The 15,432-nt window shown below is 61.5% G+C and overlaps 1 protein-coding gene and 1 non-coding gene across 3 annotated transcripts; one reads left to right on the plus strand and one right to left on the minus strand.

Annotated features, from left to right (window-relative positions):
- Window positions 1-4,407: 4,407 nt before the first annotated feature.
- Window positions 4,408-4,480, minus strand: TRNAR-UCG (transfer RNA arginine (anticodon UCG)). Its single transcript has one exon. It is a non-coding gene; the product is annotated as a tRNA-Arg (tRNA).
- Window positions 4,481-5,245: 765 nt separating this feature from the next.
- On the plus strand, window positions 5,246-15,412 carry POLG (DNA polymerase gamma, catalytic subunit). 2 transcript variants are annotated; one of them, XM_050902966.1, is made up of 22 exons: window positions 5,246-5,872; window positions 6,183-6,378; window positions 6,835-7,002; window positions 7,273-7,419; window positions 7,642-7,721; window positions 8,195-8,377; window positions 8,483-8,640; window positions 8,860-8,983; window positions 9,054-9,278; window positions 9,420-9,540; window positions 9,730-9,810; window positions 9,915-10,037; window positions 10,295-10,455; window positions 10,574-10,627; window positions 10,725-10,842; window positions 11,311-11,446; window positions 11,549-11,795; window positions 11,888-12,010; window positions 12,315-12,483; window positions 12,755-12,963; window positions 14,056-14,216; window positions 15,338-15,412. In XM_050902966.1, the coding sequence occupies exons 1-22, from the start codon at window positions 5,280-5,282 to the stop codon at window positions 15,397-15,399; spliced, it is 3,639 nt and encodes a 1,212-aa protein (XP_050758923.1). In that variant the 5' UTR covers window positions 5,246-5,279; the 3' UTR covers window positions 15,400-15,412. The 2 variants fall into 2 exon arrangements, with proteins under 2 accessions (XP_050758923.1, XP_050758922.1); XM_050902965.1 differs by having other exon boundaries at window positions 9,730-9,801.
- The last annotated feature ends 20 nt before the right edge of the window (window positions 15,413-15,432 follow it).

The raw sequence follows: 15,432 nt of genomic DNA on the forward strand, positions 1-15,432 counted from the left end.
AGGTTTTCTATGTAGGAAAAAATAAACCGATCGAGCCCGAGAGATCTGCAACAGCCGAACACGCCGCCTCGCCTTTACATTCGTGTTTTTAAATTCCCCCGTTATTTTCCTTTTTGCATCTGCGAGTTGCCACGAAAGGAAATATAACCCCAAATGCCACCGCCAGCAGAAACTGGAGCTCGTTGCCAAATTCCGTAGTATTTTATTTTAAAAGCAATTAAAACCATTTAAAAAAAAAAAAAAAAAAGCGTCTTCTCCTCTTCCCGGGGAGTGTAAGAAATCCTTTTGCTCACCCAGAGTCGAAAACCTAATGGCATTGTCGTTAAACACGAAAAGGAGAATATTAAGAAATTGCAACACTCCCTCCCGAGCGCTCCCCCCCCCTCCAGTTTATTTGCCCTAATAATTAATTCACAAGAGCTTAACTTCGGTGTAACCCTGGCGGTCTTTTCATTAAAAAATCCCCGCGTTTCCTATTGAATTAGCTCTGCTCCATTGTCGCTGAAATGAAGACGCCAAACCAACTTTTACCCTGAGCATTTTCTCACCAGCCCAAAGAAAAGTCTCTCTCCTTTTTCTTTTCTCCGATTTTTTTTCTTTCTTTTTTCTTTTTTTTTCTCTTTTTTTTTTTTTCTTAATTCAAGCACCCAGGCGATGGACGTGTCCTGCAATTTAACTACTTTCAAATTCTTTGTTCGGGTCCCACCGGGGCTCTATTGTCACCCTATTGAGAGAGCTTATTGCCAAGTCAAGCCTGAGCGAATTGAGACACACACGGGAGGAGCCCCGGGGGCTGGGAGCGGGCTCCGTGGGCTGCTCGGCCCGGGGGGATCCCGGCCCAGCCCCGAGGGAGCGGGCAGGGCGCGGGGCAGGGGCTGCCTGCAGCCCCCGGGCCGGGATAACCGGCACCGATCTCCCCAGGAGCCGCAGCCGCCGAAGCAGCCCCGGCCCCGCAGCGCCCGCAGGAGCCCGGCCCGAGGCTGGGGATGGGGCAGCCCCGGGCCTGGGTACCCCCCAGGATCGGTGTCCTTTGCACCCCCAAAGCATCCTTCCCCCCCCCCCCCCGCAGCGTCGGCACCGCCCGTGCCAGTAGCGCCCGGGCTCCGGTACCACCGCTGCGGGCAAGAGGGGGACTTACCTCGGATGCCCGCGGTGCCGCCAGCCTCCCTCCCTCGCCGGTTCTCCCTTAATCCCGAAAAGGAGGGTCCTCCCCCGCACCCCTCCATCCCACCCCCGACCCCTCCACCCCGGAGCCGACTCCCGCCTGCCTCCCCTCGCCCTCTCCATCGCTCACTTTGGGAGCTCCAGGGCTCGTCTCCCGAGCAGGAAAATAGCGGGGTGTGGGGGGCTTTTTTTCTTTTCTCTTTTCCTTCCCCCGCTCCTGGCTCCTTCCCCAGTCTGGAAAAGGGGGTGCGAGCTGGAAAAGGGGGGTACGAGCTGCAGGGAAGGGTTATTTCAGGAGAAAAAAAGCTGAAAGAGCGGTGCTGGGCACGGATTCCCACGTAAGCCCGTACGTCACCTATAAAAATTGCCCGTTTCTTCCGTTTCTTGGCTCCTGGGGGGGGGGGGGGCTGAGATACCTCTGCCTGCGGAGGGGGGGTTAAAACCCCGTTAAAACCGCACCCCGTTAAAACAGGCTTCCTCTAGCCGAGAGGGGAAGGCAGAGCCGGGGAATGCTGGAAGGCAGGGGCCGCTTCTCCGCACCAACCCCCCCCCCCCCGCCCCGGGTTGATGTTTGGCCACCCCCTGCTCCCCCAAAACACCCACCCGGAGCCATCCTCAGCCTTTCGATGCCGGGGGGCGATGGGGGTTTACGAGATCCCACGCCGGTCGCACCGGGAGGGCCGCGGCGGGGAGGGGGGGGCGGCTGCAGCCGCCCCCCCCTCCCCGCCGCGGCCCTCCCGGTGCGACCGGCGGCCTCTCCGCCCTGCCCCGGGGGAAGAGGAAGCCCTTGACCCCTGGCCCCGGGGGCAACGGGGTTAAACAAAGTCCCACCGCCCCATTATCCGACCGACAGCGTCGAGCCCCCGGAGGGGAGTGGGGTCTTCAAGGGGGAAGAGGGGGGGGGAAGTCGCGTCTCCCACCACCCGTACCAGACCCCGACGGGGCGTACTGGGATGGGGATGCTTCCCCGACAGACAGACAGACAGACAAACAAAGAGCCTAGGGGAAAAAAAAAAAAGACTCTACACACCCCATCCCGACGTATGCATTGCAACCAGCCCTGAAACGGCTGGATTTTTGGGTTTATTTCGTGGGGTTTTTTTATGGTGATGATTTTTTTTTTTTTTAATAGGGGTGTCGTGCCTTGCCGAACCAGTCCGCACCCGCCTGAGGTACAGGCAGCCCTGGCCCAGTCCTGCCTGCGGCCAAGGCAGCGGGGCGTGCTGCCATCAACCCTCCCCGCAGCGCTGCCGCCCGGGAGAGCTTCAGAAATAAAGCGGCGACAATTATTTCGGGGAGAATTAAATTTTTTTTCCGCTTGGGGGGGGGGGGGGTCGGTGGGGCGGGTTTGGATGTTTTTAAATTTTTTTTTTTTTTTTTGCGACCACGATAAAAATAAGTAGATCAAAGACCCCAAATAAGAGGAGATCGGCGTTAACATAATGCATCGGAGGGGAGAACAAGTCCCTCGCAGCCGGGTCCTTCCCCAGAGCCACCCCATAGCAGGGGGTCCCCAAACCCTTCCCCGCTTCGCCCCAGCGCACCTCACGGCTCTTCCCTCCCGCCGAGACCACCCGCAGCCCCGGAGCATCCCTCCCCGCTGGCTCCGCACCCCGCGCACCCCCAGCTCCCTGCCGTGCCCGCGGAAGGACCGGGAAACCTCAAGGCCCCGGTATGGGGAGGCGGGGGCTGAGCACGGGCATTCCTCGTGGGGCCGGATCCTGCCACGCGAAGGCACCGGGTGCCCTCCGCTGCTGGGTGAAACAGGGTGAAGCATTCCCCCCCATCGAATCCCAGGCTGGGGGGGGAGCAGGTATTTTGGGGGGCACTGGAGGGCTGTGAAATGCATTCAAAGCCGCAGAAAACAGCATCGGGGGGGGGTGGCCGGTGCGTTCCTCACCCCTCCCATGCTGGTGTTGTCTTTTCGGAGAGGAGGGGGCATAGCTACCCCCCCCCCCCCCCCAATCCTGCACCCCCGAGGGGAGGGAGCGCGCAAGCTCCCTCCCCTCGGGGGTGCAGGATTGGGGGGGGGGGAGCGCACCCCGGGTTTGGACCTCCGCAGGGGTCAGGAAGGGCGGGGGGGGGGTGTGTGTGTCACAGTGCCCAGTGCCCCCTGTCCGGTGCCCCAGCGGGAGCGCGGAGCGGGATGGGCCCGGAGCGGTACCCGCGCCCCGACGGCCCCGGCCCCGTGGGAACCGGCCCGGCACGGCGGGGCCGCAGCGCCACCTGGCGGCTCGGTACGGCACGGCACGGCTCGGTCTGGCATGGCTCGGCACGGTACGGCACCCTACAATGCCAAGGCCAGGTTGGCCTCTGCCAGGAGCCACCTTCCCGGCCAGAAGAGCCCCTGTGGGGGCCAGGGAGCCTGCACCCACCTGCCCTGACCCCGGCACCTCCTGATCCCCTTCCCCTGCACCCTACAACCTCTACCTTGCACCCCACATCCCCTTCCCTGCACCCTACGACCCCTTCTCTGCACCCTACAGACTATTACCCCACACCCCGTGGTCATCTTTGGCTCTCTAGCCACTGCTCCATCCCCACTCGCCCAGCCGTCCCCACCCGTGTCACACGCCCCAGCACCGAGGGCTCCTGCTGCCCCCTCACACACCCCATGCCCCGGTCTCATCTGTGCGGCCACCCACCACCCACCCCGGCCGGGCTGGGTGAGGGGACCCTGGACCCCACCGCTCGTCCCAAGGCACCCTTGAGGCCTCAAAGCTTTAAGGTGCGAGGTTTTGGGGTGCGGGTGGGTGCCCTGGCTGCCGTTGAACCGTGCTGATGGGCTGTAAGGAGCCCCGTAAGTAGCGGACACGAACAGAGGGGTGGCTGCGGAGCCGCAGGGTGACGGGGAGCAGGATGGTGGCTGCCGGCCCTGCCCCTCCCCTGGGAGCCCGGGGCTGGGGAGGAGGAGGAGGATGGAGCCTGTGCACCCGCACCAGGAGGGCGATACCGTGCCGGCCCCCGCCCCGCAGCGGGGCTGCTCTCCCCGGCTGTGCCCCGGGACCTCCCTGCGCCGCCCCCGGTACCAACACGATGGGTCTCAGGCTCCGGTGCGCGGAGCCGCCCCCCGCCTTTTCCGGTAAAAACATGGGCAAAACGCGAGCCGTGAGTGCGGTGACCCCGGTGTCGGCAGCGCCGGTAGCGGGGAGGGAGCAGCCCCAGGCCGCCGCCGGCTCCCGCCCCGAGGCCACGGCACGGGCGGGCGGAACAAAACGGACAGCGCCAGGCGGGCGCTACCGCCGACCGCGGCAGGACTCGAACCTGCAATCTTCTGATCCGAAGTCAGACGCCTTATCCATTAGGCCACGCGGCCGCCTCTACTGCGCCCTCCCGCGCGACCTACTGAGCCCGCCGCCGGCGGACTGTACCATGCGCGCGGGGGGGGGACGACGGGACGGGATGGGACGGGACGTCAGTGTGGCCGGAAGCTCCCCCGGGCGCCCCGGTTTGGATCCGCCCTCTGGAGCAGGCCCGGGCGGCGCGCGCCGGGAGCGGGGAGGTGCGCGGGGTGAGAGGGGCGCGTCGCCGCGGGTGGGCACGGCTGCGGGGGGGGGAACGGCTGCATGAGGGGGTGCATGCGTGCCAGGGGGTGTGCACGGAGGTATAAGGGGAGTACACGGATGTATAGGGGGGTGCACGGCTGCGGGGGTGGGGTGGGGGGGTGTTGCATATTTATGGGGGCTGTGCACGGCTGCGGGAGGGTTGCATGCATGCGGGGGGGGTTGTGCACAGCTGCGGGGGGGGTGTGCATTCCTTGGGAGGGGTGCATTCCTGCAGGAAGGGTGTGCACGGCTGCGGGGGGGGTTGCACGGCTGCGGGGGGGTGTGCATTCCTTGGGAGGGGTGCATTCCTGCAGGAAGGGTGCGCACGGCTGCGGGGGCGTTGCACAGCTGCGGGGGCTTGCAGTGCAGCCGGGCAGCCCGGCCTTCCCCGGCCGTGCGGTGCCTTGGGCAGCTCCGGCCGTGCGTGCCCGTAGTGGCGGGCAGGGCTGCCCCGTGGCGGGGCTGAGCGAGCGGTGCCGAGCTCGCCCTTCACTGTTGCTCTCTCCCTGCAGCTCTGGCTGGTCGGGGGGAGCAGCCCGTGCTGGAGGTGCATCCCTAGAGCGGGAGGAGATGAGGTGCTTGCTCTGGAGGAGATCGGTGAGGGGCTGCGCTGCAGCCCGTGGTGCCAAGCCCCAGCGATGCACCTCCAGCTCCTCCGCCAGCCACCCGCTGCCGGAGAACCCGAGCCAGGAGCCTGCCAAGGGCCAGCGGCGCATGAACCCCCTCAACATCCAGATGCTGTCCAGGACCCTCCACGAGCAGATCTTCCGGGGGGCCCAGGTACGCTACTCAGCAGCGGAGATCCAGAGGAGCGTGGAGCACCTGCAACGCCACGACCTGTGGGGCAAGGAGACCTCCACGCTGCCCGAAGTGGACCTGCAGCTGCCCCGCATGTACGGGGACAACATCGATGAGCATTTTCGCCTCCTGGCGCAGAAGCAGAGCTTGCCCTACCTGGAGGCGGCCAACGAGCTGCTGCGGTGCGAGCTGCCCCCCATGCCCACGCAGTGGGCATGGCAGCTCGGCTGGACCCGCTACGGCCCCGACGGGCAAGCAGAAGCTGTCAACTTCCCTGAGGAGCGGGCGGTGGTGTTGGACGTGGAGGTGTGCGTGGCTGATGGCCACTGCCCGACGCTGGCCGTGGCGGTCTCGCCACACGCCTGGTGAGATGCGGTGCCAGCAGGGACGCTGGGGTTGTGGCGGGGGGGGGGTGTCACAGCTTCGGGAAGGATGGGGATGCTCCCGAGTGGAGCCTCTTCCTGCAAACCACTGCTGGCTTGCAGGGAAAACATAGCGCAGCCCCAAAGTGTGGCTCTGGGATGTGGGACGTGTTCTGGTTAGCAAGCACAGCGCTCCCTGGGGTCGGTTGCCTCCCTCCCACGGGTGGGATCCTGCTCAACACCCCGTGGCACAGCGGGTGCTTTTGGTCCTTGGAGCCCCTACTTTATTTTTTACTGCTGTGGGGTTCCGCAGGTACTCGTGGTGCAGCAAGCGGCTGCTGGAGCAGCGGTACTCCTGGTCCACCCACCTCACCCTGGCTGACCTCATTCCCCTGGAGAGCCCGGCCGGCGCCGGCTGTGCCGGGAAGCAGGACTGGCCAGAGAGAGTGGTGGTGGGGCACAACGTGGCCTTCGACCGGGCGTTCATCAAGGAGCAGTACCTCATCCAGGTAATCTGTGGTGCTGTTGATTTGTGCCGGCAGCTGCAGTTCATTACCTGGATGATCGTTTGCATTGGCTTCTCAGGGTTATTTTGGTAGATGTCATTCTGCATGGATACCCCAGCGTTGTGCTCGCCTGGTCCTGCAGAACAGGTTGGGGTTGGATCCCTTTGGAGGGAGATATTCTTGCACCCCATAAAGCAGCTGGAGGCTGCAGGGTTGCAGCTGGGGACGTGGCAGGAGCCTTTGAGCAGCTGATAGCCTGCGCTGGGGATGCTCTTGGCCCTCAAAAGAGGGGTGCCGGGAGGCAAAGCTTTGCCTTGACAAAAGCAACCTGAGCAGAGGACTTGCAGCTCTGTAACACAGGGCGGTGCTTGCTGGCAGCTGCAGGACGTTTGGCAGCACGTTTCTCCTCCAGCGTGTCCCAAACCATCTCTTTTTCTCCCCGCCCCCCGTGTGTGCCAGGGCTCCCGGGTGCGTTTCCTGGACACCATGAGCATGCACATGGCCATCTCGGGGCTGACGGGCTTCCAGCGCAGCCTCTGGATGGCTGCCAAGCACGGCAAGAGGAAAGGACTGCAGCAGGTCAAGCAGCACATGAAGAAAACGCGCAGCAAAACAGAGGGGCCAGCTGTGAGTAAAGGAGCTGAGCCGCTGGCAGTGGCGTGGGTGGCAGGGGACCGTTTGCTCCTGTAATGGGACCGTTTGCTCCTGTACCGGGACCATCTGCTGCTATACTGGCAAAGTAGGAGCTGTTGGAGCAGCTCTGCTGGGTGAAGCTCCCCAGCACCTTCCAGGTGAGGTGGCCTTGGTTTAAAACGGAGCAGCGGCATCCTTTACCCCTCGTGATCTCGGCCGTAGCTGGTCCTGTCCTGCACCATCTGACCTCCCTGTTGTTCGCAGGTCACTTCGTGGGACTGGGTGAATGTCAGCAGCATCAACAACCTGGCAGACGTGCACGCACTCTACGTCGGGGGGGAGCCGCTGGAGAAGGAGGCGCGGGAGCTCTTTGTGAAGGGGACCATGGCCGACATCAGGAGTCACTTCCAGGTGCGGGCGGCCATCCCAACATCCGACGGGCAGCGGGAGCCGGAGATGGGAGCGGGGCAGGAGCAGCTGCTGGGGTAGTTTCCATTTTGCTGCCCTTTCTTGCGAGGGCTTTGGGTGTGCGTGGGGCTGTGACGTCCCCCATCCTCCTGCAGCCCCAGTGCCTTGCCCTGCACTGGCAGAGCGGTGGCTGCTTTGCCTGCTCTCACCTGCCTCTGCCCCCAGGACCTGATGTCGTACTGTGCCCGCGATGTCCAGGCCACCCATGAGGTGTTTCAGGAGCAGCTGCCGCTCTTCATGGAGAGGTGAGAACCGCTGAGCTCTGGCTGGTGTTGGCCAAGGGGTTGCGGGCTTTGCCGGCAGTGGGGAGGATCGTGGTCCCTCTGGGGATGGGATGCGGCTCCTCTTGTCCTTGGGGTGCGACAGGAGGTTGGGGGGCCCTGAACCCCTTTTCAGGAGGGACTTCAGACCCACATTTTGTAGGTGACAAGGAATAAATAGCAGCACAGCGTGGTTGGAGGAGGCAAGCAGACGTAATGAGGCAGATCGGAGCGATACAGCTTTGGGGTTATTGCACAGGGTTGTTTTTAAGGCAGCAATTTATGTGCAGGGCAGGCAGAAGATACAGAGATCCTTATGGGTTTAGGGGAAGAACATCGAGGGTTGTGCAGGGCTGGGAAACTCTAGGTGAAGACATGTTCGTGTCTGTCGTAGTCTGGTGCTTCCAGGGCAAATCTGCTCCAGCAGACATCTAATTCCTTGCTGCTTCGGGCCCTAGGTGCCCCCACCCTGTGACGTTTGCAGGGATGCTGGAGATGGGGGTGTCCTACCTGCCGGTCAATGGGAACTGGAAGAGGTACCTGGATGATGCTCAGGGCATCTACGAGGAGCTGCAGAAGGAGATGAAAAAGTCCCTGATGAACCTGGCCAACGATGCCTGCCAGCTGCTGCACGACGACAGGTATGCTCACAGGACAGAGACCAGATGCCGAGTGGTCCACGGGGGGCTGTGGGCGGGTGCTGGGGATGGGAGCAAAGCTGCAGTGTGACAACGATGTGTCGGCAGGTACAAGGATGACCCCTGGCTCTGGGATCTCGAGTGGGACACGCAGGAGTTTAAGCAGAAGAAGAATCCAGGGAAGAAAAAGAAGGATCAGGACGGGAACAGCAAAGCCCCTGCGGCGGCGGCGGGCACAGACGGGTCCACGCAGGAGTGGCAGGAAGGTGAGCACAGGTGGTCCCCTGGGGACGAGGGGTGCTCGAGGGATGCCTTCCCACGGGCGCCCGGATGAAGGGACCTGGTTCGTTGGTGCTGGCAGGGTGAAGCATCGCTGGCCTGTGTCCCCGTGCTGGGGCACGTGGCGGGGGGCTGGTTTGAGGTCCCCGTCCCTGGCGAAGCAGCACGGAGGGCTCTTTGCCAGCCAGTCCTCCTTGCCCCACCAGACCCTGGTCCCCCTGGTGAGGATGAGGAGCTGAAAGCCCCTGCGAGCCAGGTCCGCCTGGAGCGTCTGAAGGAGACGGTCGTGCTGCAACCCAAGAGAATCCAGCACCTGCCGGGCCACCCGGGGTGAGTTGGGGACCCTGGGTGTCCCCAGGGCTCACCCTGCGCTCTCTGACCCATCTCTGCTGCTCCCCAGCTGGTACCGCAAGCTGTGCCTGCGCCTGGAGGAGGCGGGGTGGGTGCCGGGACCCAGCCTCATTAGCCTGCAGATGAGGGTGACCCCAAAGCTGATGCGCCTGGCCTGGGATGGCTTCCCCCTTCATTACTCGGAGAAGCACGGCTGGGGCTACCTGGTGCCGGGGCGGCAGGACAATTTGCTGGCAGCCCCCTCAGAGGCGGAGGGCCCTCCCTGCCCGCACAGGTGAGGGGGATCTAGTGGGGTGTCGAGCTGGGGGCTGCCCCATGGGAGGGTTTGGGAGCTCCCTGGGACTCTGCCCAGGTGCTGCCCTGGAGCCTCAGGCCCCATTGTGGGTGCGTGAGCCGTGCCCTCTTCCCCTGCCAGGGTGATCGAGTACCTGTACAGGCAGCACTGCCTGGAGAAAGGCAAGGAGCAGCCCCCGGGGCCGGAGGTTGCCGTGGAGGATGAGCTGCTGGTGATGGACAACAGCACGATGTGGCAGAAGGTGAAGGAGGGAGGGAGGGTCCCTCTGTGGGAGGGAGATGTGGGGCTGGGCTTTTTCCCGTGTGCATGCGAAAACCAGCCCCGTGTGCGGCTCCAGGGGCTGGAAGTAAGAAATTTTCCTTTAATAAGTGTTAAATCACTGAGAATTGGTGTTTGACTCGGCTTCCCCCGCGGTGCCTCTCTGCCGCAGGTGGAGGAGATGAGCCAGCTGGAGGTGGACATGGAGGAGAAAATGGGCAGAGTGGATCAGAGCCTGGCGCAGGTAAAGGGGGTTTCCTGCAGGATGGGGTGGCGGATTGGTCCCTCTTTCCTCGATTTCCCCCTCCCGACCTGCCTGGAGGTGTTCCCGGCATCACCTCGCATTGCTGGTTACAGGAGGAGATGGATGAGCTGTGCGAGCCCATGGAGGCGAGGAGCCAGCCCTTGTACCACCACGGCAATGGTCCTTACAACGATGTCAACATCCCTGGGTGCTGGTTCTTCAAGCTGCCTCACAAGGCAAGTTGGGTGCTCCTGGGGCTCTTCCTGGGGGCTTCCCGGCCACCCTGCGTCCCAGCTTCCCTGGTCCTGCTGCACAGCCCTGTCACCTTGCCTGTCACCCTGGTGCTGCGGCACTCCTGGAACCCTCGTGATCTTGTCCCATGGGATTGGGTGGTGGAAATGCATCTCTGTAGCTGGGGCAGGAGGATGTACAGAACTTTATTGATATGGAGTTGGCGGCATGCTGAGCCCTGGCACCTCTTTTGCTGCTAAAGGACGGGAACGATAACAATGTGGGAAGCCCTTTTGCCAAGGATTTCCTGCCCCAGATGGAGGATGGCACTCTGCGGGCTGCCGTGGGCCGCACCCATGGGACCAGAGCCCTCGAGATTAACAAAATGATCTCATTTTGGAGGAACGCTCACAAGCGGATCAGGTGAGCAGCTGCCTTCAGCTGAATCGCGACATCCCTGCGGGTGGAGGCTGCATCGCGGCCAGGGGAGGTTGTGCAGATGCAGGAGGCTCAGCATCTCACCTGCCGTGTGTCCCCCCAGTTCCCAGATGGTGGTGTGGCTGAAGAAAGGGGAGCTGCCTCGTGTGGTGACCAGGTACGGGGAGGAACAGCCCCAGCCGGGACGATGGTCCCCTCTATGCCACTTCGGGAGTGCTCTCACAGGATGATGCTCACCCTCATCTCTGTCCCAGGCACCCCGACTATAATGAGGAGGATGATTACGGAGCCATCCTGCCGCAGGTGGTGACCGCAGGCACCATCACCCGCCGGGCAGTAGAGCCCACGTGGCTGACAGCCAGCAACGCCCGGGTACGGCCGTGCTCGGGTCCTTGGGGGGTGTTTTGGGGCACCCTCTGTGTTTTGGACTGGTGGGAGCAGCCTGGGTTGGAAATAGGAGTTGGGGCTGGATGCTGGGGTTTGAGGTGGCAGGGCTAGTGCTGGGGCCCTACTCTTGCTGATGTGCTTTGACTTTCCGAGAGGGGAAGGAGTCAGCAGAGGCTCCTGAGCTTCAAAATTTGGTGAAAGGAGAAGAAAACACTGAAGCACCGGTTTCTGTCCTTCCCCAAGCTCCCCTTCTTCCATGCTGGAGGAGCCCAGGGGGAGTAACCAAGTGGGTAATGCCCCATGCGTGCGTTAAACCCGGTTTTGACTTTCAGAGCAAAATTTAGGGGCATGGGGAGCGCCGTGCCGCAGCTGCGGGAAGAAGGCTGCCCCTGTGCCACCAAGGAGGAGAGGGAGGTGCAGGGGTTGCGCTGAGCTGGGCGTTGTGTCCCGCAGGCCGACCGGGTGGGCAGTGAGCTGAAAGCCATGGTCCAGGTGCCACCCGGCTACTCCCTGGTGGGCGCGGACGTCGATTCCCAGGAGCTCTGGATAGCCGCTGTCCTTGGCGAGGCGCACTTCGCCGGCATGCACGGTGAGCCGGGGCTGCGCCGCGGGGGACGGGTTTGCTGGGTATTGGGGTGACCCCCTGAGCCCGGTCCTGTTTGGTGTCCAACCCCTGCTCCCATCCTGGCAGGCTGCACAGCCTTTGGCTGGATGACTCTGCAGGGGAAGAAGAGCAACGCGACAGACCTGCACAGCAAGACGGCTGCCACGGTGGGCATCAGCCGGGAGCATGCCAAAGTCTTCAACTACGGGCGCATCTACGGGGCCGGGCAGCCCTTCGCCGAGCGGCTGCTGATGCAGTTCAACCATCGGCTGACGCAGCAGCAGGCGCGCGAGAAGGCTCAGCAGATGTATGCAGTCACCAAGGGCGTCCGGAGGTGGGTGCTGCCTGGAGAGGCGGAGGGTGAACGGGGACAGGGATGGTGGCGGTGTCCTACGGGACCTGGGCATGGGTCACTCTCCCCTCCAGGTTTCATCTCTCCGAGGAGGGGGAGTGGCTGGTGAGGGAGCTGGACCTGGCTGTGGACAGGGCGGAGGATGGATCGGTGTCAGCCCAGGATGTCCAGTGGCTCCAGAGAGAAGCCATGAAAAGGTGAGATGCTCTGACCCTGCACGGCTCTGGTGGCATCGGGGTGCGAGGCGGAGGGAGCTGCAGCCCCACGGGCAGTGGGCAGAGAAGGGAGATGGGGCTGGATAGTCCCAGTCCTCCCTCCCTGCTCCCCCAGGGCTGAGTAGGTTTGATCTGGGGGCTCTGTCTCTCCCAGCGAGCAATGAGCAGCAGGAGGCTGCAGGGGCTCATCCGGCTGCCTCAAACCAGGAGAGAGCGTTTGAGGTTCTCAAATGGGGCCTGCAGCCTCCTCCCACGCTTCCAGCAAACCTCCCCTCTGCCCCACCAGGTCCCGGAGGAAGAAGTGGAACGTGGTGGAGCACAGAGTGTGGGCTGGAGGTACCGAGTCAGAGATGTTCAACAAGCTGGAGAGCATTGCCTTATCCCCCTCCCCGCAGACCCCAGTGCTGGGCTGTCACATCAGTAGGGCCCTGGAGCCTGCCGTGGCCAAGGGGGAGGTAAGGATGCGGCTCTGTGCTGCTGAGCGCTCAGTTTTGCTTGTCTTCTCCAAAATGGCAACCCCACGTTCAGCCCTTCTTAGATGCTGGAGACCCCGTAGGCTCTTGGAGCCATGCAGGAAACCCATTGCCCCTTTTCTTTATCTGCATGCCATCAAGAAAATGCAACAATCCTGAATTTAACAGACTTCTCCCAGGAGCTCTGCTGTATTGGAACCAGGCCCTGGACCCCAATGCTCTCTTAGCATCTGTCTGTGTTTCCTTTCACCAGTTTCTGACTAGCAGGGTGAACTGGGTGGTGCAGAGCTCAGCCGTCGACTACCTGCACCTCATGCTGGTCGCCATGAAGTGGCTCTTTGAGGAATTTGACATCAACGGGCGCTTCTGCATCAGCATCCATGACGAGGTGCGCTACCTGGTCCAGCAGCAAGATCGCTACCGGGCAGCCCTGGCCCTGCAGATCACCAACCTCCTCACAAGGTGAGATGTGACGGCTGTGGTGTCTCCTGGGGACGAGCACCAGTGCCTCTGGGGTGGGACAGGGCAAGCTCAAGGGACTGGGGTGACAGCAAAGGCGTTAGCTTTGCCCACAGCAAGCTGGTGCAGAGCAGTTTTTTCTTCTGCTCAAGGGAAGCTGGCAGTGCCGGAGGTTGCAGTTCCTCCATGCATGACTCGGGTGGCTATAAATGGAGCTCGGCTTTGATTTTCAGGATTAATGTGCTGGCAAGAGGGGGATATCGTCAGCTTTTGGCTCCTGCAGAGACGGGACCAATCGTTCCGCTCTGCTGGGATGCGAGCGCATCGCCTCCTGCTCCCTTCAGGTCTGTGGCCATCACGTGGCAGCAGCCCTTGGGCTTGACTGAGCAGCCGGGAGCCTGAAACTGTCCCCATCCCTCGTCTCCCCGCTGCCTTCAGGGGACAGCAAGGGGCGCAGCTTGTTTTCTGCTGCAAGCACCAGTGCTGTTGCACCTTCTGCAGCATGGGGCATTCCTGCTGCTTCCCTGCCCCATGCAAAGTTAAGCTCAGCCTGGAAAGCTCCTGACCTCAAAGGGCTCCCTTCAATCTGGCTCCAGCACAGCCAGCTTTGCCAAATCCCCTTCCTGGCGCTGTGGGGTATTTGGTTACATGGGAGCTGGCCAAAGCCAAGCTGAGGCAGGGATACAGCAAACAGCCTCTCTGTGCCGGTGCAGCAGGCGCGGCGGTGGCAGATGCCCTGACGTTTGTGCCTTTGTGCCGGCTCCTGCGAGCGCAGGGCTTCCTGCTGGGAATATCCAGCATCTGCTCTGCCTGGGAGGATTAGCCAGCAGCGAAGGGCTGGGTTCTTCCTTTCTTCCAAGGAGGCTCGACATACCGTTGCTCTGTTCCTCCCACATCCACTTGAGCAATACTTGACCCTCCTGCTACCCAGTACTTAAAGCACCTTGTCTTCCAGCTGCTGAGTGACATGGGTGCAGAGTAACCAGTTAGCGATGGCTGGCCAATGTTTTGTGAAGCTGTGGCTGAGCAGAGGCAGGTGTGACAAGGCGAAGGGTGATGTGTAGCACCGTCCCACCTGGTCTCTTGTTCTCCCAGGTGCATGTTTGCCTACAAGCTGGGCCTCCAGGATCTGCCACAGTCAGTGGCTTTCTTCAGCGCAGTGGATGTTGACCAGTGCTTAAGGAAAGAGGTGACCATGAACTGCGTGACGCCATCAAATCCAACCGGGATGGAGAAGAAGTACGGCATCCCTCAAGGTGAGCAGCGTCTGTGCGAGCTAACCCTGCTGTGATCCCCTCTGCACAAGCCTCCCCAGCTTCGGCAGAGCACTTGGCCTAAGCAGTCATTCCCCGAGGGCTCCTCCATTTGGCAGAGGCACCTCGTGAGCTCCTTGCTTCCTGACCCATTGTCTGCCCTGCAGGGCAACCGCCACCCTGGAGCCAGCCCCTCTCTACCCCTCTTTCCTTTCTCAGTCCCCGAGTAGTTCGTGCTGCTGCTTCCAAATAGTTCTGATAGTGATGAGCTGGGCCTGGCTCTGTTATCCCACGCACACGTTTACTTTGTGCCCCTCAGAGAGGAGCCCTCCTGTGCGCTTTTAACACAGCCCAAGATTGAATTGTTCCTTCTCTGAAATGAGGTGCCTCAACCCAAACTCTTCCAGCCTTCGGTGCTTTCTCTCCTTCCCCACTCCCCCTTAGTGCAGCACAGCTCTGTTCAGAGAACTGCCTTGGCATTGCTGTGTTCTTCCCCAACAATCCCAAGGCCTATAGTCATCCCTGTCTGCACTCAATATAACCCTCTAACTGCTGCAAGCAAACACTTAACTCTTGGCTGGGAGCTGCTTTCAACAGCTCCTCCTCGATGTGCGGCAGCATTTTCCCAGATAAGAAGAACCTGCCCTCAGATTTGTTCTCTCAGTCATTAGACACATCAGACGCTCCACCCTTAGGTAACCTTTATTAGGAGCCTTACAGGCAAAGGGTGCTTTTAGAAACAGGATTTGTGTTCTGTGGGGAAAAAGGACACTTCTGTTCTCACCAAAACCAAGGTAAATCAAACAAGAGCATCGCATCAGGGTCAGCAAAAATGTAACAGCAAAACCAGCCTTGCCAGAGGAAGCTGTCGCCTCTCTGCTTCTCAGGAGCTGCACACAGCAGCAAGCTTCAACTCCAAGGCAGAACAGCTCGTGTTTCCAGCTTCCTACTGGTGCTGGTTCCTGCATTCACACCACCACACAAAACAGAAGTTTGAATAAATTTAGGGCTTTTTGTGCTACACGCTCTGAACTAAAGCAAATCATGACCGTCACTCTCTTACATTACATGGTCTCCGAGTGTACTGCAGAATGCAGGGAACTGATTGTCCCATTGTCTTCCAGGAGAAGCACTGGATATATATCAGCTAATTGAAATCACCAAAGGTTCGCTGGAGAAGAAATGATGACGCTAGAGTGCCAGAATGACAATTGTCCAG

Source organism: Gymnogyps californianus, chromosome 11 (assembly GCF_018139145.2).
Source record: "Gymnogyps californianus isolate 813 chromosome 11, ASM1813914v2, whole genome shotgun sequence".
NCBI classification, from domain to species: Eukaryota; Metazoa; Chordata; class Aves; order Accipitriformes; family Cathartidae; genus Gymnogyps; species Gymnogyps californianus.